At 41.2% G+C, this 25,432-nt stretch overlaps 1 protein-coding gene across 1 annotated transcript in view; it reads left to right on the plus strand.

The window, feature by feature from the left end:
* LOC121178183 (E3 ubiquitin-protein ligase Midline-1-like) overlaps positions 1-24,759 on the plus strand; it is a 34,574-nt gene extending 9,815 nt beyond the window's left edge. Inside the window, exons 2-10 of the mRNA XM_041032723.1 lie at positions 2,016-2,809; positions 11,275-11,370; positions 15,123-15,230; positions 16,828-16,976; positions 17,659-17,786; positions 18,945-19,088; positions 21,489-21,650; positions 21,921-22,128; positions 22,221-24,759. Of these exons, the coding sequence (XP_040888657.1) occupies positions 2,084-2,809; positions 11,275-11,370; positions 15,123-15,230; positions 16,828-16,976; positions 17,659-17,786; positions 18,945-19,088; positions 21,489-21,650; positions 21,921-22,128; positions 22,221-22,569 (2,070 nt within the window). The 5' untranslated portion in view covers positions 2,016-2,083 and the 3' untranslated portion in view covers positions 22,570-24,759. The remainder of the gene's footprint in view (positions 1-2,015; positions 2,810-11,274; positions 11,371-15,122; positions 15,231-16,827; positions 16,977-17,658; positions 17,787-18,944; positions 19,089-21,488; positions 21,651-21,920; positions 22,129-22,220) is intronic.
* Positions 24,760-25,432: the final 673 nt, after the last annotated feature.

The raw sequence follows: 25,432 nt of genomic DNA on the forward strand, positions 1-25,432 counted from the left end.
CGTGTGTCTCTAAGGATTTGTTGTGTTTACAGCCCCTCCAAACATACCCATTTCATTTCATTTGAAGCATGTGATTGCTGAATCACCTCCATCTTCCCGACTCTGTATCTGTCCTCTTCTCCCTCTACAGTATACGCTCCCATATTTGTTTCATTTCAAAGTTAGGATTTCCCTCTCGTATTTGGAAATAAGAGATCAAAGTTGACTCACATCAGTTTATTTATTTTATTTTTTGTAATCTAAAAATGTTCTTTGTGCACAGTATTTTTCCTGCCGTCTGTCTTTTGCACTTGCAGCTCATTTGCACTGCAAATTAATGTTATTGGACTACAGAGAGCTAAAGAGAAGACGGTTTATCTGCAGAATTTGCTTTTTTCGTAGGATGAAAGGAAACCATGCGTAAAGATGGTTAGAGAATAAATAGGAGGGATATTCTGATTGCGGTAGTCCACTCAGATGCACACAAGCCTTAAGCTCAGTAAACAGTGACATCTGCTGAAAATACCACACTGTGGGAAGAGGAGTGGTTGTTTTTCCTGCCTCGGATATAAGCATTTCTTATTATTAATGATCTGTAGAGCTTTTACTTTCAGAATTATAATAAATTGGAGAACTGTTTATTTTATTGATTTTCATGTCCTCTGTGATCAAGGTGATAATCATTTATGGTTCTGTTAACCTGGAAACTTTTTTCCATCTTGTCATAATATCTTGACCACTGATGTTACAGGTAGACTGAGACCACCTGTGAAGGATTACAGCTGCCTTTCTCAAAGTTTGTCACATGTTTTGAAATCTGCCTCTTTATATAACAAGGTTAGCTGTCCTCTGTCTGAAGCTGCACGAACACACACCCACACACACAAACTATACACACAAGAGCTACCATTAACCTAGAGACACACTGACAGCATGCCGGGTCAGATGGATAACTGTCAGCTCCTCTGCAGGGGGAATAAATGGACATGTGCACTAATTAATGAGCGACTAAAGCTGTGGCTGCAGCTGCCACTGCTGCAGCAAATAATCAAGACCACACCCACTGCCACACAAGAGCTCAGTGTTAAAAATTTAATTTAACACATATTAAAAAGATTCCACTCTAACCCAAAAATAAGTTCTCCACTGTCACTGCTTTTATTTTCATTTATTTTTAACTGCTTGGTGCAAACTAACTTTAATGGCATGGGGCAATGGACTGTTCTGGAAGAGGATCTCCACTGGTTTTCTCCATCATGAGTCAGCATAAGTTGGAAAATAAAATGTGTTGTCTCCCTCTGGTGATGTTATAATTGCCGAACCACTAGACAAAGAGACAGATGCCAGACACACTATGACTTTGAAGATCTTAGATCCTCATTTCAAGTTTGGCTCTATGCATTGTGTGCGAGTCCCAGGTGGTTGTTTTCTGGTGTTTCTTTCTGTTCCCGTTTTTCATGTCTTTGACATCCACACGTAATTATTCCATCATTTCACTCCAACAACTCGGCACCAATTATCACGTCCTCATCCTGGTCTGACTACTCCTGTGTTATTTTGACAAGGCCAATGAGAGAAGGGATTGAATCTCCTGTCTGCAGCTCCACAGTCACACCCGCTATTATTTAATATTCTGTTCTATCAACAGCTTTGTCTGAGGAGAATTTAAATGCCACAAACATCTGTGGACAGAAGTGGAAGTTTCACAGTCAGCTGTCAGTTGGTTTTAAAGATCTAAATATCTGATGATAAAGCATACTGAACTTTTTTAAGTGTTCTGTTTGTCTAGTCTCCGAGGATTTCAATTTTCCCTCATTTTCACTTTTCAAACAGACTCAGAAAATCCAGCACTTAACACTCTGCCATTCTTTAAGTCCACTCAGTGGTCTGCTCCATTGAGATATAAGCCCTCCCAAGAAAGCAGAGAGAAGTAAGCCGTTTCACACCATTTAATCACAAATCCCTGTGCTTTCTTTTTTCTTTTTTTTCTCTCTTTCTTCACTTTCCTCCCATCTATCTCTGTCTCTGGCCTACAGACAGCTGAGCGGCTCTTCTGGATTTCGCTGACGCTGCGCCTGGTCCCGCCTGGCCTCCTCTGAGCAGGATGGACACTCTGGAGTCAGAGCTGACCTGCCCAATCTGCCTGGAGCTCTTTGAAGACCCACTTCTGCTCCCCTGCGCCCACAGCCTCTGCTTCGGCTGCGCCCACCGCATCCTCGTCTCCCACTGCACTACCAACGAATCTGTTCAGAGCATCGGCGCCTTCCAGTGCCCGACCTGTAGATATGTCATTTCTCTGAGTCCGGAGCGTGGACTAGAAGGACTTAAGAGAAACGTGACCTTGCAGAACATTATTGACAGAGTTCAGCGAGCCTCATCTTCAGCTGGGCTCCCTCTACCACTGCCGCTGCCTGCGCCCCACAGTGGGCCTAACTCTCCCAGCGAAGAAGGGAGCAACCGATTGGCTCTGGTACCTGTCAGTGCCGCCATGTCCAGCCCAGGTACGCCACCCGAACCGGTCCAGTGCCAGTTCTGCGAGCAGGACCCCCCACAGGATGCTGTCAAGACGTGCGTGACATGCGAGGTGTCATACTGCGAGGAATGCCTTAGAGCGACACACCCCAACAAGAAGCCGTTCACGGGCCACCGGCTCATTGAGCCCATGCCAGACTCCCACCTCAGAGGGCTCCAGTGTCTGGAGCACGAGGAGGAGAAAGTGAACATGTACTGTGTCACTGATGATCAGCTGATCTGCTCGCTGTGCAAACTGGTCGGAAGGCACAGGGACCACCAGGTGGCAGCACTGAGCGACCGCTATGAAAAACTCCGGGTAAGCACAGAAGCTGATCTACTGTTTGTTTTAGATCTGGCCTTGATAGGCTGATTTTACACTGGACATTCAGTAAATATTGAATTTTAATATTTAAAGGACCGGTATGTTGAATTTAGTGGATTCAGGGGTGAAGTTTCAGACTGTAACAAATTGAACACCCCTCCCCTGCAGTGGCCTTCAGGTAATGTAAAAAACATGCCATTTGTCCATTCTGGGCTACTGTAGAAAAATGGCAGTACAACATGTCAGGCTCTGAGGAAGAGGACCCGCTCCTTATGTTGAAATAAAGGGCTCATTCTAAGTTAACGAAAACACAACGATTCTTAATTCAGGTGATTATACACTAATGAAAACATAATTATGAATATTATATTCTACTTCTTCCAGTAGAGCCACCTAAATCCTACACTCTGGTCCTTTCATTTTATTCTGCTCCACAACATGAAATTTCCTATTATCCTTACCCAGGTATCTAAGTCAATTATCAAGTGAGATTTTATCATCTCACGCTGACTTATTATCTCTCCTGAATAATTAAGCAATTAGCATAATCACTACACCATGCCACTGTGCCAGGAGGGTATTCTGAGGCAAGCACACACAGTGAATATGGGGAAAGTCATTAGTGACGAGGCATGGTGTCTTCAATGAGGTTGCAGGTTAATGAGCGACAATTGCCTGCTGGGTGTAGGTGTGCTTAATTGAGCATGGCTATGAGAGCATGCCGGTAATGGCCATAGAGGCAGTATGTGTGTCTTTGTGTGTGTGTGTGGCACATGTGGATGTTACACAAGAGCTTACAGGGGGTACAATGTTACCTGGGACGTCCAATGGATGCTGATAACAGCCTGATAATCTGACCTCTGTTTTTGGTGGAAGTGAAAACAAAATCTTAGGTTTTCTGTGGATTAATCAGACCCAGCACAAACATTTTTCAGCCATGCTGATTGTCTCACACAGTCATTACACTTCACACGAGCGAGAGAAAAAAACTAACTTTTCCGAAGCGTCGTTTACTCAGGGAATGTTTCCAGCAACGACCTACTGCACACTCACGTGGTGAGAGGCTCCGCCTTGCTAAATGAACTGCCATGGTGTGACTCCTATGAGAAACAGGTTTTTCCTTTTATCAGAGGTTTGCAACACATGTTCAAGTGTGAAGTAGTTTATAGAAGTAGTGTAATACGTCCTCAGAGAGGGGGCATGGCTTCAGTGATATAATGGAAGAAACTGAATCACAAGAACTGATTCCAAGTTGAGGTACTCAGAGAAGAACAGGTACTGGTACAGCTGTTACTGAAACATTAGTGCTCAATATGAAACTAGCAGCTCGCTAACACTCTACTTCAAGAACTAGCAGTGTCTTCCTCAAGAAATAAAAGTCATCCATCCCACACACTGGTCATTATTTCCCTGAGGTCATCTGAAATCTACACATAGCCATAATGCACCATCCCGTCTATTATTATGGGCAATCTGCTGCTTGGCACCACTTAGTTTTTAAGCCATTCTGCCTTAAATAATGAGCTTGATGTCCTTTGTCATCAGAGTTGCTGTTGGTGTGTTTGTACCGTCTCATCTTGCGTGTTTCAGCAAGTTTAAGCAGAGAAGAATAATTAGTAGGAAAGCTACAGGTCAGTGCATCATCTAATTATTATGCTTCTGTTTCTAATTATCATGCTCCTCTTTTTCCCCCCTCTCCCTCCATTCATCCGGAGAGACAGCGTAACATAGCACAGGTCAGCACACCCAGCAGTTATCATACAGGCTAATTATGTGATATAACACACACAAAAATCAAAGCAACAGCAGATCTCTCCTTGCTCTGACGTGTGCACAGGTTGCCAAATATTACCTGTCTTTTCAAAGAAAAGCTACGACCATAATTCCTCTTAAATGCATTACAACAAGCATGAAGTGTCATACATCATACAATCATGGTTTGTGTACTACAAACACAGTATACTGTATATGTACTCACAGAAGAAGAAACACAGAGAAGTTGCAGAAGAAGCTTCACGTGTGAAATACAGGTGCAAGTATCCTGTCGTTTACACTTTGTTTAACTCTATAGGTTTGAATTTAAATGAACTGCCTGAGGACTTCATGCACGCATTCATCTCTGGTGTTTTCTGCCTTAATCCTTCAGCTTCTAAACATAGAACAAGACTTTGAAAGAAGTTGGGAGACTGTGCATATAAACAACAGGGGAAAAAAAATTAAAAATACGTTTCTTATTCTGCAATGTTGAAAATAAAGATTAGAAATCTGAAATTAGAGATTACCATTGCACTCAGAGACTAATAGGAATAATTTTTTTTAACATATGACAATATATTATGTTGGATTTATCAAAGTGAAATTTTTGGTGCACTACTCTGCTTTATATGTAATCCTCAAAATAAATAAATCATGTGCTGCTGTTGTACGTAAGTCACAATATTTTGTGAGGACATTCAGAGCAGATGGGTAAACAAAGCATGTATGACTGCCTCATTAACTTTTGAGCATTATCTCTGTGCTCACACACACACCCACACAAGCACAGCCACACACACCCACACAAGCACAGCCACACACCAAGAATTGCATGTCTGCACACAGATACACAAGAGACCCCCCCCCCCCCCCCATCTGCCCTGCACCCTTACACTAATCTGAAAATAGACAGACAGGATCACCTGTCTCACACACACAAAACAGATGCGCCTTTTCTGCCAAAAGTTGGAGGGGATTTGACCACCTGTTTAGTCCTCAAAACCCTCTTGCCAGCCAGCTGGCACATGACGGCACATGACGAGTAAACCCCGGGTTAAGACCACATTAGCCCCGATGACCTTCACAGGATCAGCATTAAAGGGGAAGGGCACAAATGCAAGATGTGACTTTTTGAATATTAAAAAAAAAAACGTGGCGAGTGATCACTCTCTGTGTGGAAGCTCCAGTACTTGTCTGTCATGTTGTACCCACAGAGCTGCTGATTTTACAAACACAAGTTCAATTTTAGGATGAGCGGCTAATTAAAAAGGATACACTGCATATCAACAATTAAATTAAAGGCAGTTTATACCTAACCACATTTATTATTACCACTTCTTTTCAAACCACTGACTTGTTTTGCTGCATCTTAAATTACAGTGAAGCTTTAAATGTATCTCTGCCTGAGGCTAATTTCTGTTTCCCAGTAGAATGCAGAGTTCTGTACATGTCAGTTCCCCTAACTTTAATTCATTTCAGTAAACAAATGTTCCTTTTTTTTTTCTTTATCTGTGCGTGGCAGCATTGCATGGCACACATTAAGTTAAAGCGTGCAGTAAACCCACGCACTGCATATGCAAAACAAATCCTGACAACAGCAATCTCATCTTCAATTATGGTAATGTAACACAAGTAAACTTAACAATTAATGTAAACTTTTACAGCCTTTAGACAAAGGAAAATATGTCAACTTTAATTGAAATAATTCCTTGGCTTGATTAACTGTACAGAATGTTACTTTTCTTTCCAGCTATTCTGAAATGAGCTGAAGCTTTTAATTGGCAAGATTTTGTGACACAGAGTTTTTAAATAGCAATAGAAACAGAGAAGGAGATAAAATGAGGTCTCAATCTTAACTAATTACCATGGGAAACAACCCAGTCGCCATTTAATATTTATGCAGAACAACACATCTGATTTTTAATTCATAAAGACAGAAAAGTTTGGAGGAATTTGAAAGAGGAAGTAAGTCAAGGCACGGAAGCCTGAGTTTGTCAGGTAACCCAATGGTTAAACTTGAACTACTTAAGATGTTGCAGACATCCCTTTTCCCCTTTTCACTCAGATATGATGTTTTTCTTTCATTTTGGATTCTGACAAGTTGAAACTGTTTCGGTCGTATTTTCCAGACCATTTCATGCATATCACTTTTTGCTCTGGTCTGCTGGAATTTGAGATATCCCTACTCACCACGGGAAAAAAAATATAAGAATATCAGATGATTGGAATAGTTTCCTTTTTTCAGTGGTGGTGAGTCTGATAAGAGCCATGGAGGTTATTGTGGGAACACCCATCCTTTTTCAGAGATAAAATTACCCCCGTCACAGGAAATTGACGGAGAAGGCAGCTGGAAATAGCTTTTAAAGTCCTTGGCTCTGGGTCTGAGGAGACAGAACCTTGAGGATAAAAGATGGGAGCTGCCATGTGTGCGTGTGTGTCAGGTTTGTTGAATTTATGCAGTAATCCATTTGCTTTAATCAGATGTCCCTTAGTGTTGAAACAAAATACTTTGGGTTGTCAAGTGCCAACATGCACAATAAAACATGAGCATACACAGAACATTACTTCTGACTCACAGCCTTGCTGATAAGTGTAATATTTACCTTTATGTCCTCCAGCTGTCTCATTCATCTTTTATACTGTGAATACACTTAGACCCTCACTTCCTCCTGTAATATTGCTATTATTATTCATATTTCAGCCTTAACTTCATCATACTTCCCTTTAAGTGATCCATTAATGTGCAATGCCAGCTTTTCTGACCTCCAGAAGTAATTTAGAAGTGAAGCAGAGGTGCAACAGGTTTGAAACTTTTAACCAGAAAGGCTGTTGTTTTTCAGTCTGGTATGAAGATCAACATAAAGCTTAAAGAGTGAGTGAGCACTGATCTGAAAATGTGAGTTTTGCTTATGGTTAAAAGTTTCAAGCCCATCAGTCTCAGTCCCCTGTCTATAAAAAGACCCGGTCCTATCTTTGGGTGAAGTAAATGAAAAGCAGTATTTGAGAATTTACAGTGCATTGTGTAGTCTGCTTTCTTACGTTGTGTACTGAGTGTTGCCTTTGCTCTGGGCCTTCTTGTCTCTCAATCAAACACAATCACACACACTCCATCCTTTCCCCATTTCCCCCAGCGCAACGCTCCCTCCCTGCTGTGTTTTCTTTTTTCTCTGCTGTGCTTTGCCTTTGAGTCGGTGCTACTTTCTTCTGCAGGAGTCATCTGATTGTCTCTCAGACTGAAACGAACACACACACATACAAACACTGTTTCCAATTTACGGAGGAGCTCAGAAGCAGAAAACTGGGTGTCGAGCAAAGACAATGGTGCCTTCATCAAATACAGAGAACCCAATGCAATGATGACTTGGCAATATGACGTAAATACAGTACAGACGAGTGTAAAAATAGGCAGACACATCTTAAAGCACAGCAGTAAACTAAAGATGAATCATCTCAGTACCGGTCTCACCACTGCTACTTTAATTTCTATCTTGCTCTTCAGCTGTCCACCTTTGTTCTCTCTGTACAAAGTTTCACCTTCATCTGTGTGACTAACGCTCCTCTGATCTCTCTCCCTGACGCACACACACACACAGACTCACGTATATAAGAGCAACAAGAAAGAGAATGGAGTGAAATTCTGTCAGTTCATCTCGGATTCCTGAGAACACAATCCTGCTCAATGTCACAGCAAATCTCAAAAAGATGTAGCTCCTCTGAACTTCAGTTGACGACCTGTCTCCATCTATGGTTAAGTGTGTGTGTGTGCTTGAGTGTGTGATCCTCCTGCATACCCTTGTGTACATTCAGTACTGATAAGCACTGCTTTGGGGTGATTTAGTCCAGTCACACATGTACGATAGGGCTTTACTCATTTATATATAAAAATGGAGGAAAATATTGATGAGATAAAAATGAAAGTGATGCGTTGTGGAATATGGAGCCGTACAAGCTGTATTTTTAAACTGAAAGAAAGACGTTAGCTGATGAAACATATGCAAAGTTCGGTTTCAAAGGGCAAATTCTTGTTGGGTGATATAAGAAGAAGCTGTGAGAGGATCTGAGTGTGCTGCAGCAGAACAGCTCCCCACTGATTAAGAGCAGATGCTGTGGAAGAAACCAGCTTTACTTTGAAAAAAAAAAAAAAAAAACTGGCTCTGATTCTGTCAGCTGACCACACTTAGGAAAATAAATCTTATTTTTAGTCATGTATTTACATTTCAATTGACCTGACAACGCTGCTCATCTCCTACAGTTGAGTTTATCTTTTCTCTATTGCCAATAAGGTACGTTGGATTCCAGACTGAACACCTTGTCACTGTTTGGATTTTATTTTTTTTAAAGGTCACACATGGCGGGATGTCTCACCTATGAAAAAACAACAAAAAAACTCTTTATATATATATAGGCTTCATTTCATTTTTGGACACGTTTACAAAAAGCAGGTGCTAGATTTTTTTACTAAAGTTAAAGCAGTGAAGAAAAAGTAGCAAAAAATACTCAAGTAAAGTACACTGTATGTGAGTACTGGCTTTAGGTTGTGAAGCAGACTTTGCATGCAGCATCCATTTTGCCTCCATGCAGCTAAACACCAAGATAATCTGAATCCATTGGCTTACTGTATATCTGCAAACTAATCAAATCAACATAGCTTAGCTCTGCTGCTTCAAAGCAGAGATTAACTTTACACAGACACTGTCTACGCTGTTTGTTTTTTTTTTTTTTTTTGTGACAATCCGGCCTAGACTGGCAGCAGAAAAGGAGAACAGGCAGACAGAGAGAGAGAGAGAGAGAGAGAGAGAGAGAGAGAGAGAGAGAGAGAGAGAGAGAGAGAGAGAGAGAGAGAGATAGTGCGGATAAACAAGCAGGATTGACAGGTGATCAACCTGACGGCCTGGCAGGCAGTTCAGCTCCTCAAGATTTATACTACTTGGCAACATGGACACTGTAGATGTGGGTTAACCCCTTCATGTCCAAACCCGACCACAAATAAACACACGCACTCAGGGTAGATTCGCAACCGCACACAGAGGCATGGAAACTGACGGCAGGTTTCATTTTTTAAATCCCTGACATGTTGTTTCAAGCTGTATGTTGCTCCCTTGGGTACATGCCATAGTGTATTTCATGTATGTGCCCACGCAGAGATGTAAAGTTTGCTTTGTGAACAGTAGGTTGGTATGTAGACATAATTGCAAATGTTATTCTGTTTGCATTTAAGTATGCATGTGTGCGTTTTGCTGCATACATCGACCTGCACATGATGCAGATGCTGATTTCTTGTTGTGATTCCCGTCCTCCTCATCATCCTTTAAGAGGTTTAGTTTATTTTTATCTCTTCGGATGATAATACGACGACATCGCCATACTCCTCTCTGCGAGCAGACCTTTATGCTGCTTTTTGCTTTTGTGTGTCATCACCGTATTAAGGCCATCCATTAAGCCCCCCAGTGCCACTACAGTACACACACACAAAAACACACAAATCCCACCATCTCTATCTGTATTTACTGTTGCTGCTTATTCAATATTCCCTCTGGGGTAACTCCTTTTTAATCCTCAATCCAACATCAGAACCTGGCTTTGTTTACACTGCTGCTACAGCATGGTTAAAGGTTAAGGGAATTTAGCTTGTTATGTAGCCTATCTAGCTATTTTGCTTTTGTAATTTAAAGCACATCAGTTTGAATTAGCATTTTAAACCAAAGCAGAAGGATTTATCCAAATGTATTTGGATACGTGTGTCCCGGCGAAGCTATCTTGGACAATTTTCTGTCCTGGCCTTGTTGCTCCAGTGCACCTATGCAACTACTTTTGAGACCTGCAGGTAATTCAACATTCACCAAGTCTGAGCTTAGATTCGTCTGGAAAACAGTTTTTAACGGGACAGTGGAGACGCGGCATCAGAGCGGCTTAAGCACGCTCGGTTTGGCAATAATACGACGGTCTTAGAAGTAAAGGAGACAGCTTGAGCCTGAGCAGATGAAAAGCAGCAAAAAAAAAAGGGAAAAGGGGGAGGGAAGCAAAAAAAAAAAGGGGGAGGAGCGTTAAGGGACAGAGCTGACGTGCTGTCACCTGTTTGCCGGTTCGTTAGCCAAGAGCGCTGCTGCGTGCTCTCATAGGGAAAGCTTTTGATGCCTAATTTGCCGCTTGGCCGGGTTTGCGCATGGCTTGGTGCTCAGTGGAGTGACTGTCCCAGTCACATCCTCTCCTAGTGTAGACTTCTCTGTCGGAGGCTCGGACAGGGCAGGATGAGGAGGCACTACAGGGACGAGGGTTATCACCCGCGTTCAGAGGTATGTGGACTCTAAACAAACCCCTTCTAAAGGAGAGAAGAACACTGTTCAACTCTGAGGATGCTTGTGCAGAAGAAGAAGAGAAAACATTGCTCTTTGCTGTTCTTTGTTGAATCTACGCTGAGGAATCAAACACTTCTGCTCATTTTGTCTTGTGCTTTCTAGAAAGTAGTTGTTTTCCGCTTTCTTCACAACTTTTTTGTTGTTGTGATGTAGCACCTGAGGTTGTTTCACAACATCTTTGGCTCGTGTAAACAGAAAAACCTAAGGGCGAGGATTTGTTGCATTTTTATCCTCCTTTGATTTACAGCTCTTCCCTCCATTTCCATTTCTTTGCATCTATGTCCCAGACATGTATTCTTTTCATTTGTTCACTCTCTTGTCTCTTTTTTTTTTCTGTGTTTGCTGCAGCAAGCCCTGGACTCCAACCTGAGTAATTTGATCAAGAGGAACAATGAGCTGGAGTCCCTTATGGGGAAACTGATCCAGACTTGTCAACATGTAGAGGTGAGTCCCAGTGGTCCTCTGAGGTCACCACCGACCCACACTGTCTGTGAGTGGTTATAATTCCATATGTTTAGATTCTGTTGTAGATTTTACACAGCTGACCTGCTCTGGGAAACGTCTATCGCTACTGTTTTCTTATTTTTCTTACTAGATATGCAAAATCCCATTCTAATATTTATTAGTTACTTTGTTGAGTTTGGTTTTTTTATGAGATGCTGATGATGCTAAGGACGGACTGGCTGGAAGTCACTTTGATGTGTTTTAATAATATTTGATTGATTCTGGTTTAACATCATACTATATATTCTGAAAACAATGTGCAGGAATAAGGTTTAATCCTTTTTGCACATTTTGCAATTACTCAACATCTGGTTTGTCTAACATGTTTATTATTAGGATAATAACAAAGTGTGTGGAGGTCTGTGTATTCAGCTCTACAGGAGACAATTGTGTGCTAAGCCTGCCTGTTGATGTTACGCTGGCCCACTAAGAAGGTTTAAATAAAGCAGTGCCACAGGGTTAAAAGGCAGTGACATCGCAGAGCAGCAGCTCTGCCTGGCAAAACCTACACAAACAGCAGGGAAAGAGGATTGTGATTTATTAAGAAGATTTAAACATTTTTTGGCCAAAATACTGTGTGCACATCAACGTGAGTATGTTTTTGTGTCGCCATCACGCAAAGATGTTTTCTGTGAGCTAAGCTGGAGGGCAAATTTTGATGATTCAGGAATTTTAGGAAGGAAAGAAAAACGCCCTATTTGATCCTTTCGATCATCACAAAACAACCAAAAAAAGCAAACACTCCACTTTAAAAATCAGAAAGTAATAAATGATGCACACACGAAGAGCACAACAACTACAACAAAAAAAACCAACAACAAAACGACCTACTTTGTCCCCAGTGCATTATGGTCACAACTACACATACAGTGGGGTTTCACAACACACAAATAGACGATGTGAAATATATGTTGGACTGGTGATGATGAGACGAAAAAATATCCTATAAACTCAGTAAGTGACGCTGTGTAACACGCACATGTAGCTGCCCATGAGACCAATAAAAAAAAAAGAGGGTCACACAGGAAAAGCACTGCACAGGAAGCTCGGTGTGCTGTTGATGGAGCTTTCTGAATATTTCACATCAGATTAAACTATTCCAACGCTTCTCTGGAGATGGCTGCTGAGATTCCCTGACATCTTTCACGCTCTACGTGTCTCTACGTCTAATAGATTTTTTTTTTTCAAAATGGCATGGATGGCAACCTCAAGCGGTCTCATGTCCACCTCCAATGAATCACTATCTGTGCAATTTAATGATCCTGCACCACGTCAACTAACAGAATCAAGACGTTGTAATTGTTAGACTCTAATGCCAAACAATCTTTCAACCGTTCTCCGCTGCCTTCTGCACATTGGGCAATTTCAGGCAGTTTGTTGCTTTGTTTATAAAATGCAAAAAACAAATTATTCCAAACCACTCGAAAAGCAATGTTCAAGGCTTGCTGCTTTTGCAGGGAAAATCTAATTTAAGAGTCTTATTAACAAAAGCCACAGCAGAAAAAATATCCCTGATATGTTTGGCACAAATGTAGTGTCAGTGAATACATTAGGCCTGTAAACTTTAAATTAGCCTTCCCTGCAGAAAGTTTGGTTGATGTTCCTTTCCAGAAGTTTGGATATCCTCAGGGTTTGAGTCGTGTGTGTGTGTGTGTGTGTTTCTCTGTGGTTAAGTGAATCACTTAATGTCCCTGTCAGGGTGAAATCTGTCATACTGATCATATGCTCCAGAGGGCTCTGCCCACAGTCATTAGATGCTCCACTTTTTTACACGGCACATGATGCACTCTGTTCACAGTCTGTGCATATGTGTGTCTGTGTGTGTGATAGTGTGGGTAGTACACTGTCTAGTCTATTACAAATTTATCAAGTCAACCATTTACTGCATACTACTGCTATAATAGTTTGGGCAACAAAATGTCTTCATTTTAATTTTCAGTAATATTTTCTTACTGCAGTGCTTGAATTTGCAGAGGGACTGACCACAGCCTGTGTGTATGGTGACATTTGTGAGTCTGTGTAGCCATGTGGGTGGCTGTTCCAGACAAATGAGCAATATCGGAGGATGTCATCTGTATTCACATTGAGTCTCACATTGAGATTAACAGTTAGGAAATGTCAGAAAAAGTGAATCAGAGTTTCACTGCAAACTAAACAGCAAAATCTGCCAAGAAAACACCCAAACTTTCATTCCAGGTCCATTTGAGTTTAACTGTTGTTCATCAGTTGCTGGAAACTGTTCCTGACCTGCCGGCAAATTAAACAGCACAACAAAATGAGCTAAGTTTGCTGGAGAACCAAAGACCAGATAGACTTCAGTATGTGTCTTTTCAGTTTAAATTCAAAGAGCCTTCTAACCCCACTGTTTTTAGATCTGTATAAGTGTACTAATTGGTGTACAAAGAGACAACATATACAGTAGACACGCTTTTTACCAAGTAAACAGTTTTAAGTCCTAAGCTTCCCCAGAGCTGTCACAGTCATGTCAAAGAAACCAATTAGCAGTGTTGAAAAGACAGATGCACCGGCATTGCTACAGCTACCCTCCAGCACCGCTAAGGTGTACAGCTCAGCATGTCTCACATAAGCACCAAGATGTTAATCCAGGTGGCAAATTGTTTCTGTTGGCAACGTGATCCCAGACAAACACGTAAATGCAGTTTGGGACGGGACGTTGACGATATTGAGGAAGTCTTTTCCAGCCCTTTCTGGCTCTGTGGTGAAAAGGCAAAATGACTCCCCATGATGTCATTATTAAAACACCTGTCAGCTTGTGTGTGTAACAGAGAGTGTATGTGCGTATGACTAACTGTGCAATCTCCTGTTGGCTTGGCAACCCTCACTGCAGACTTCCCTTTCATTGCTCCCTGTGCTATCGCTTTGCTGCAGCAAGAAAACACTTTACAAGGTGCTGAAAGGGCCGCTAGGAAATGACCACAATGAGAAATTACACATTATGTTAGGTCCTACAGTCTTATAATTGGACTTGAACAACTTTTATAGCCTGCTGAGACTGTAAAGGTTCCAACTGCAAAGTGAATCAAATACCTCAGAGAAAGGAGCTGGATGCCATTTTTCTTCTAAACACCCTAATGGCAGAATGTAATCAACAGCATCAACTGCAGTTTCCCAAACACCGTCCAACTAAATTAAATCATTTTTCTTAAGCTTAATTGCTATCAGAGGGTTTTGGGCCAAGCAGATACTTGATCCCACAGCTACAGAACCTAAACACAGAAAGAAACTAAATATACATTTATATAAAGTTAGGACAACACACCAATGTCCAGACATGTCCAGAAGTATAAACGAAGTGTAAACTGCACTGATGACACACCCAGAAGCCAGAGACTTAAATATAATGGCAGATGGCAAATATAGTTCACTATATAGTAAAGAGGGACTGATTTCGGACTCAGCCCTTGTGTCTGGAGTGCCATGTCAGCCTCTAACAATCGTAAAGCTGCCTGCTGATTTTACTTGTCACTCAGCTCTCAACCCAGCAGGAGGCAAAATGGCTGAATATGCCAAGTGTTTGCTTCCAGACAAGAGGGCCAGCTGATGGATGAAAATGACATCCTGTCCCTCAGTCGACATGATGTGGAGCCACTAAACATATATCCCTCTATATCACCCCCCCTTCTCCATCAATCTCTTTGTTTATCTAATACTGTGTGTGAATTGGCTCTCAGGTGAACGCGTCCCGCCAGGAGGGCAAGCTCATGGAGGAGTGTGATGTCCTGATTGACATTATTCAGCAGAGGAGGCAGATCATTGGCAGCAAGATCAAGGAGGGGAAGGTGAGGTGAACACTCAGAGGGCTGAGGAGGGTGATAGCAGACATGATTTATTTTCCTTTGCTTTGTTTTTTATATCCATCTTTCACTTCATATCCTCTCACTTTTTCTTACCTCCTTATAGAATAAACAAAGCTCTGTTGCCCGTTTTAAAGCTACCCACAGTGTCAATTTATTCTTCCATCGCAAACAGCTTAATACTTTTATTGATGCTTAATTTGCTTATTTACTGATGCTTTTGTAGCTACTCATTTCGATCAATTCTTAAATGATTAAGAATGATATTTTCTTCCATCAGTGAACCACTGCAGCAGGTATGATCATCAAGGGGTAAATATTGCCTGCTGATCTATGTACCACAGTCATATGCATAAAAATTAATCTCCCCTATTCATTCAGCGATGTAATGTGCAAATATGGTACAAATCCTATGGGATTTACAGGTTTAAACACACTGAAAACACTTCAAGTTACCACCAGACTTCACTGTGTGTTACATGCAATATTTTATCACAGCCACTCGACCTTATCCGTACATCGTGAACAGACGGCAAACTGTTCGACTGCCTAAAATGCAAAACCTTCAACGCATTCCAAACAGACAGTGAAAACAGTCCGACTGGCCAACAGCAGAACCCAGACCATATGGGAGGGCGTGTTAGCTTGTTCTCTAAACCCAGATGATTTTTTTAAGCTGTGTCTAATGAGACTTGGAACACACTAGGGATTTTTTTTTCACCATGTAATGTAGGCTTTTAGCTTTTAGGATTGCATCTGAGAAGATACAGAAATGGACAATATTTATTTTTAGGCCAACAGATCTCTACAAATTGCTTTTTAGTGGAGCACATGATCAATAGCACTCAAAAGGCTTTTTTTCTGAGACTAGGTTTCTTTTGTTAGTCTGCCTTATGTCTGCCTTTTATTTTACATGATGATGACTTGCAAAATTCAATGGACTTGACCTGAGATTACACTGTTTTGGATTCTTCACAAGCCAAACAGCTGATGAAATGTCCTTTGACCTCAATCCAACCACTGACCTCAATCTGTCTCTTAAAATCTCTGTTCGTAGGGAGAGGGAATGAAACTGAGGGGCAAACAAGGGGAAATTAAATCTCAGATTTGAGTTCAATAGCATCACTGACACTGGCCTGGAAAACTGTAGAGTTTGAACATCTGTACAATCTGACCAAAAGTTTTTTTTTTTTTTTTTCTGGTCTACAACATAACATCTTCACAGTCACAAGAGAACCAGGACTTAGACTTTTAAACAAAACCTCATAGAACCAGAAACAACTAGGGATGCCAAAACAAGAAGACAACATGAAGAAATAGATGACTGCCTGCATCAGTCAACTCTGGATTTGACCTTTTCATGTACGAGTGACTTCGAAATGTTAACATCCATCTCCTCACGCCCATAAAACCCCACATTCTGGGGTAATTTCCTGTCTTCAGCTCTGTTTATGTTCTCATCTCTAATGATCCGCAACACCTTAACCTGGATGAGGACATTTTCATGCATTTGATGGGATTGTTTGATCCATACCAGCAGCACTGTTCTCAGACTGCTCTTTGCATTTGCCATTCTTTTCAGGCACAAAGGCTTCGGAAACTCGCCCAGCAGATCTCCAACTGCAAGCAGTGCATCGAGAGGTCCTCAGCCCTCATCACACAGGCCGATCAGACACTGAAAGAAACCGATCACGCTCGCTTCCTGCAGACTGCAAAGAGCATCAACGAGAGGTCAGACTGCCCACACACTGAACTCACATGCTGGAGTTACTCAGCTTAGCTACAGAAGGTCTAAGTGAAGAGAGAGGTTGAGGATTGCACGCATAGATGTTGAGAAACAATGTGAGAACTTTTTGTCCTTGACTTCACAGCAAAGACAAGTAGGATGGAACGGATTTCATCTTTTATTTAGCCTTGTCTTAGTCCATACTCCCTGTTTAAGCTTTCTGACTAATTGATTTGGCAATTTATAACAAAACCCGGTGTCTAGTATGTGCATCCTCAGAAGAAAAGAGAAAAGAGTGAAATAAAAGAAAATCATTATCCCTCAAACAAAAGAAGTGTTTCAATCAGAATCTAATCTGCAGAGCTTCACTAATTAGGGGGCTGATTTTATTCAGATTTGGAGCTCAGTATTTTTTAATTGAGCAATTGTTGAGCAGTTTGTTAATACTGTATATCTGTGGTACCCCATCGGCTAATCTGATCTGGTGCAAGAGCTGAAATTCCTTGTTTCTGCATCTTACAGTAAAACCTCTAAACCCTCATTTATGTTCCTCAGTTCTTCCACAGATTATAACAAACATTTATGATGATGTGCACTTTACTGACATTTGTACTTTGAAAGTACATCTGCAGGCCAGACACAAACAGAATATGAAAACCTGTTCAATTTCAATTGGCGATGATCTAGGGTTTCCATGGCAACCACATCAACCCAAGTGCTGATCCCTGAGATTCACCTGACGGACACCTTCGACACCTTCGCCCTGGACTTCACCAGAGAGAAGAAGCTGCTGGAGAATCTGGATTACCTCACTGGTAAACATTCATGTTTTCATCACCGTATTTTCCATTCAAAGAGACATTTTATTGATTCAGCCGAAAGATATTCATTCATTGGACTACCATAGCTAAAATCAAAGGGAGTTTCATTTCATGTGCACCACTATCACCTGATGTTAACTTACACCAAGGTCAAAAACACAAACTAAATAAACTCACTTCCTCGCTGACCTGAAAACCTCAACACACATTATGACTCTATTCCAGCTTCAAATTCTGATTTTGCTATTTTTTTTCTTTTGAAGTCTTTGCTGTCTTCAAGGACTGCATATGAAGGACCAGGCCCCAGCCTATTAACTCCAAAATTAATTTTCAACATTAATTTCCAATGTCCCATTTGTCAGGACCCATCAAAATGTATGAATTAGGAGCACACTGGGGACAAAAACAAGGCATCATGCGTAGTGGATTTGAAGGTCTGTGAAAATGGCTGGCTCGTATTTATTCTCCGCGATGCATGAGGGCTTCGCTGGAGGGCCTTTTCACTAAGTGAATCAGCCTGAATCACTCCACTATGTGCATCCACTCATGACAGAAGGCTGGGGAGAAGGAGAGAGTGACAGACACAGAAACAGAGAGGAAGTGGCTTTAAAATCAATTTAAGCTGTGCCTTTGTGTCTTTGTTTCTTTACCTCTGTCCATTCTCTTTCTACTACATGCTTCATGGCTTAAATAAAAAAGGGATTTATTTTATTTATTTTTAGAACAAAAACAGCTATAACATAATAAAGTTTGCCCATGATTCATACCAGGGCTGTAAGAGAGCCAATTTGGGATCTCTGGTTATGTAACAACTCACATCTGTTACTGCTAAAAGGATTGTGATATTTACTCTCCCCACTGTGTTAATGTGAGCTGTTTTTTATCTGAATATTTCATTATTTCTCTCCCGCACTACTTTTAATGCTCAACCTACCACTCTGCTGGAAAGAAAATCTTCAATCCTGTGTCTAATGAAGCTTTTACTCTCATAAATTGAACCAAATGAACACATACGAGGTTAATTAGGGCTATTGTTTGCAATAACAACTGACAATCTCAGAGTGTGTTATCATTTAGGAATATTATTAATGTGATTTACAAACAGAACAAAGCATTATAGCGGATGATATTCCTTTTTTTTTCCACACACAGCTCCAAGTGCTCCGTGCATAAGGGAAGAGTTGTGCACGGCCTCATACGACACCATCACCGTCCACTGGACGTCTGATGATGAATTCACAGTGGTGTCCTATGAGCTCCAGTATGCCATCTTCACTGGACAGTCTAACATTGCCAGTAAGTATTTAAGTATATGTGGCTGACAAGCAGTGCTGCAATCAAATACAAACTGGAGAACGCAGTCCAACTTCAGCAAAATACTCATTCTACTCTAAATCAGTTCTAGTAGCCATCTTCTAGCCATGGCCCAGGCCAGCACGCCACATCCTGCATGTATACATTTCCAGTACATTTGCTATGCAGACTTACATTAAAAAAAAACAAAACAAAACTATTTACAGATTATTTACAGACTCGAGATCTGCTCTACACCATCATGCTGCTTCAGTGGTGGCCACTAGCTCCCCTAAGGCAGCTGGCAGAGAAAGTGCTTTTCTAAAAGCTGAGATAGCAGTGAAGTGGAAGTGGAACCTCCTCAAGTGAACCTTCTAGCTCAGATGTTGTCAAACATCAAATGACTGCAGCTTGTGAGGAATGATAGGAGAGTAAGATATGACAGTAAAGCAGCAGAGAATCCACATTGTGTGTAGAACACTCAGCAGATCAGACTTCAGTCGATATACAGAGATCTTATGTCTATACATACAAGACGTTTAGGATTAAGTGACACTGAAGAAGTGAGATGTCGTATCAGGAGAGATGACAGCTGAGAATGAATCAGCAACACAGACATATAAACTCAGTGACACAATGTCTTGTTGAACAGCAACACACGTACTGTATACGCTGACACACACACGCTTGTATACACGCATAACCCAGAAAATCAGGAGCACACTCGAGTAAGCACCAACTACAAGGAAGAAAATGGGGTCAGGGCATCTAAAGACAAGCTCCCCTGCTCCCTTTCAATCAAATGCCTTTTCTCTGTCTTTCATCTATTCTTTTTTGAAGTCTTTTTTATAGATTCAAACCGAGCTACCTCACAGCAAAAATCCTCTGCCTTCCTTTCCTTCTTTCCTCTTTGCTTTCCTGCTTCACTTTCCTCCTCCTTTTTCATCTCAACCTGCCGAGGGATTCCTTCCTTCTTCTGTTTCTTTATTCCCCAGGTTTCACCTATGTAATTGCCTTTTCATTACTTTATAGTTTAAAGCATGTTTAGAACCGACAGCTTTCAAACTAATGCGACACTTCATTTCCGTCTTTTTTTCCCCCTCTTGCTTTCACATACCTGTCTCCTTCTGTTCACCATGATGCTGTGATTTTTCTCTCCTCCTGTTTTCACATCTGATAATGTCGGAGGTGTTGCTGTTGGCGTCCAAGTCACGTGCTGGAAAATTCCCCCAGGTCCAATTCAGATGAATTCCTACAAAAGACGGGAAAGAGTCTTGTAATGTTAATGCAATAACAACACAAAAACAACACCCTTAACTCCTGTGCATAATTGTTCGGTGCAGCCTTCTGGACTGGATTTCCTGGGGGAAATGTGGGTCAAGATGATAGCAACTAACTCGCTTTCTTATCTGCCATTTCTGCTTGATATGCCTGGAACTACAAGCTTGATTTACTTTAAGTCTAAGAGTATGGCAGTCGTTACTTTGCTGGTTGTGTTCTAATCATAATGGCCTCATTAGGATTTGGTGATAAAGATCGCCATGTGCTTGTTGGACGGGTCGTCTGTGTAAAGCCTTCAAGGCTTCGCACAGGTTCATCCACCGTGAGTGGGATTTTATCACCACTGACTGAGGAGATGTTGTTGTTCCTGACTCCTTTCCAGACTGAGAGGCTACAGGGCTTGGCAATGGCTTTTAGCTTATGTGTATAAACAAACTGAACTAATTACCAAGATGTCAGCTCGTCAATTGATATTTTTAATTACAGATGACAAAAAAGGAAAAATCAGTAGGTTTCTCTGTGTCAAACTGTTTGGCTTTTAGCTTTTTACTTCTGGGTGGCCAACGAAGAGCAGCAGTTCAGTGGTCACTTCCTGCATAAATTCCTCAGGCGAACAAATGCATGACATGGAAGGAAAATGTACACACACATACACGACGTAGGAGGTGGTGCAGCAGTACTGAGGCAGCACTGAATAAAACACGCACACACAGAGCAGAGAGAGCACGGTGCAGCTTTGAAGCCATCGAGGTGTGAATGGTTTCCTGCCTGGCTTTTCACACCCTCTCACCTGTTCCCACTGCCACAGGCTCGCACACAAGCAGCCATTTAGTACACCGTCCCTTCACTCGGCTGAACATCTCGCCTAACGAGGAAACTTTAAAGTAAAAACTGTTTGGGTTTTGTTTTCATGCTCTGAAACTGCCTGCTGTCAAAATTAAATAAAATTTCACCAGATTTCTTTTTCATCTCCCCTGAAAACTGCACTCATTATGTACTTTAGCTGCTAAAATGCAGTAATTCTCATCATCTCCTTGAATTAACTGACTGTACTCCTTATATTTCATCCCTCTCTTCTATGCTTTTTTCTCCTCATCACCCCTTCTCTGACTCTTCTCCCAGGTCTCTGTAACTCATTGGAGAGCTGGATGATTGTCCCCAACATCAAGCAGAACCACTACACAGTGCACGGCCTGCAGAGCGGCACCAAGTATATCTTTGTTGTCAAGGCCATTAACCAAGCGGGAAGCAGGAGCAGTGAACCGGGGACTCTGAAAACCAACAGTAAGCCACTGATGACTGAAACTGAACACTCCAAATAAGATCGACCTTTACAGGAAAATTCATGAGTAAACATTCACACAGAAGTAGCTTATTGGGTTTCTTATGTCACTTGCTCCAACTTGCTGTACGTGAGATAGCTCTGTCAGTAAATATGACATTTAATTAAGTGAAAATAAATGAGCTGTTCTGTAAGGAATGTTGCTGGTTATAGATCTCACAGCATTGTCACTTCGAAATCAATTTTTCATTTTCCTCCTTCTCGTCTCTCAGGCCAGCCGTTCAAGCTGGACCCTAAATCTGCTCACAAGAAGCTGAAGGTGTCTCACGATAACCTGACGGTGGAGCGGGACGAAACCACATCCAAGAAAGGCCACAGCCAGGACCGGTTCACCAGCCAGAGCAGCTATGGCGTGGTGGGAAATGTCTATATTGACAGCGGGCGTCACTACTGGGAGGCTCTGATTGGAGGGAGCACATGGTGAGAGACATGATTTAGGGAGTTTGTTTAATTAAAGGTTCAGAGTTAACGGTTTTCACTTGTGGATAACATAATCCTCCACTCCTGCTCAGGTACGCTGTGGGGATAGCCTACAAATCAGCCCCCAAACATGAGTGGATCGGCAAGAACTCGGCCTCCTGGGTGCTCTGCCGCTGCAACAACTCCTGGGTGGTTCGCCACAACAGCAAGGAGCTGGCCATCGAGCCCTCACCTCACCTGCGACGCGTCGGGGTCCTGTTGGACTACGACGCTGGATACCTGACCTTCTACGACGCCGTGGGCTCCCAGCACCTGCACACATTTCACGTCTCCTTCATTCAGCCTGTGTGTCCTGTGTTTAACGTGTGGAATAAGTGTCTGACGATTCTCACTGGCCTACCCATCCCTGACCATCTAGAGGGACTGGAGCCCCACAACTGAGAGCTACAGACAGACATGAATAAATCAGCATAAACTGGCCTCATTATCTCAAAGCTGCACTGGGCAAGATTTGTGAAAATACTAATGTTTGAATAGAAAAAAGAAAAGTGTCCCATCCTCTTAAATTCTGCTGAATTCACTCAAAATAAAATCTGCTCATGTGCACTTCTGCAGTCCCAGAGGCAGCGACAAAACGGTGAGTGAAATATAAACTGTCTCCTAACCAGCAGCTTGCAAGAACTTTGTACAAAAAAGCTGGAATCACTAGTGTTTGATCGTTTTGTCTTTTCCCATTTGGTTTTCTTTGGTACAAACCACTACAGACCAGCTGTTTTGGTAAAAACGAGCATGTGAATAAGCTAATGAAATCACTTCCTCAATCAAATTACTGCAAACACTTGCTGCTGTTTGTAGTGCAGCTTTAATGTGTGAAGACAAAAAGAATTAATTACTGAGGTGTTTATTCATCAGGCTTCTCAAAAGTGATTTTTAATTGTTTATTATGATTTCTAAAAGCAAACATGATGCTGGTTCATGTTGTATTTCACTTAAAAAGACTAAAAAAAACCTATTCCAGATGAATGGCAATAAGCTGGAGTCAGTGCGGAGGAAACAAAGACTAATGGACTTTGTTGGACCAGAAATTTTTACTCTAAGGCACTTTGAGCTACGATGGGTACATTTGTACAGCGGCAACTAGGAAACAAGCCACAAATCAATTTCTAATTTTCTTTCTTTCCTTCTTTTTTTTACATGCCGTCTTATCAGATATAGCACTTTGAAAGTCCCTTAAAGTACACACTCACACACACACACACACAAAACGAATGCATACACACATACCACCCCTTCTTACTTTAGTCAATCACGGTTGCTGGAAAGAGCAGAATAGCAGGTGTATATTTTGTAAATTCGCCCCTTATCTTCCCCTCGTTCATTCAAAAAGGAACCAAAGTAGCCATTGCTGTCTGTTCAGATGTCTTTACATAAAATTTTACCCTTAATAAATGCTGAATTATTTTTAAAAAGTGAGAGAGAGGAAATAGCATTATGCTAATATTAAAAGCAAAGTATTCCTTTAAATGTAGACCTTGTTTTTGCACATTGTTCATACTTTATTCATGGTTTTGTAGCCTAAAAGTCTCATTCATTTTGGTGCAATTAACATGCATTCATATTGGCAAAGTGTTGTGTTCTGTTTGACTTATTGTGTTAATTTCGTTTTTTGGCAGCCAGACAAGTCGTGCCATTATGATTTTATGTGATACATAATATGTGAATTGTGTTATAGTTGTAGCCCCAGGTTATTATTGGAGCTAAGCGGTAAAATGCACAATTGGGTGTAATATTTTTTTTCTCACTTTTCTCTTAAAACAAGCTGTTTAGTGAGATAAATTTGTGCTGGTGTGCCAATACTCCAGAACCATTAATTAGCATTTAATAAAGAGTGTCTTCCCGTTTTATCTTATAAAAAATATTCAATTTTATATGTATTTTCACACTGAGGTCTTATTTCATCAAAAACACATACAGCAGATTGTTTGGAAATGTTAAAAGTTCAGTTACTCTCTATAAAAACACACCGTTTTCACTTTAAGACAACATAGCACATGGAGATGTCCTTGGACTTTGCATAATGACCTTAAGGTGCACTGGCTCTTTACTTCAGTCACTGGCTGAATCTCATTTTGATTTTCCTTAATTCCTTGCAATTTAAAACAGACAAAAAGGCCTAAATGAGATTCAGCCACTTTTGCTCATAGGTCACGACCCCTGCAGAAAAATCTCCCAGAGGAACATTGTCAATTCTAAATCCTATAATTCTATTTTGTTCTAGATGTAATAATGTATGACAGTGACAAAAATGGAGCTCCTCAGTGTAAATACAATAATTTCCATTTCTCGATATTGCGATGTTTCAAAGCCCAGTACACTTAAAAACATGGAGGACAAATAACAATCTGTTCTTTTCTATCTAAAGTTCCTTGGCAATAAATTGAACTGTATGTTTCATTGTATTCAAATATATAGTGCTTAATTTAATATTTCCATTTGAACTTCCTGACCATGGTGTTATATGTTCTGTCTCTGTGGACATTTTTATGGAAAATAGAATATGAGTGCTTGCATCACTGTCGTCTGAGATAAGTCTATGAAAAGGTCAAAAATAAACATTCTTTTTCACATTAAGGTGTTTTTTTCCCCTCCTTTCCTCCAGTGAAGTAATATAGAAGTGTGAGAATGTCAAGGGCTGTTCTCATAAAGAAGGACAGGGTGAAATGCCAGGAGCCCTTTTGCTCTTTCTGGGTGACGTACAAAGAAAGATCACATCATGAGGAAACTGAAGCAGTCACAAATTCACTGAGCTTAACTTTTTTAGGCTATAATACGTCAGAGTTATGTTTCGAGCTGGTTTCTACAGGCCCCCAGTGGGCCAAAGATCTGGGTATTACAGCTTTAACTTGTTAGACCAAACAAATTCAGTCTCATATAATCAGAATCGATTATATTTGACTATGAAGAAACAGGCCTCCCTTCCCCATCAAGAGTTCACTTGAGTTTATGAATTTCTTGTGGAAGAGGAAGTTGTTGAGTTTATAATGTTAACTTCCTGCGGACATCAGGGGCTCTTCCTGGTTTTCCAGGAGCAATTGTTCTTTGACGGCAGGGTTCAGAGGGGTTTTCGACCCTGAACAGCTACTGTAGCATCAGCTGAAGCCTTGTGTGTGTCGTTCACACGGTTCACTGGTGTGAGCGGGCAAAAATGAGTTTAGCCAGCGCTCCACTGAGCAAAAAATAAAAGGAACACAAAGACAATGTACAGATCATCATCTGCAAATAGTGGAGGTGCGTGCTTGTTTGT

The sequence above is a fragment of the Toxotes jaculatrix genome, chromosome 24 (assembly GCF_017976425.1).
Source record: "Toxotes jaculatrix isolate fToxJac2 chromosome 24, fToxJac2.pri, whole genome shotgun sequence".
Lineage (NCBI taxonomy): Eukaryota > Metazoa > Chordata > Actinopteri > Toxotidae > Toxotes > Toxotes jaculatrix.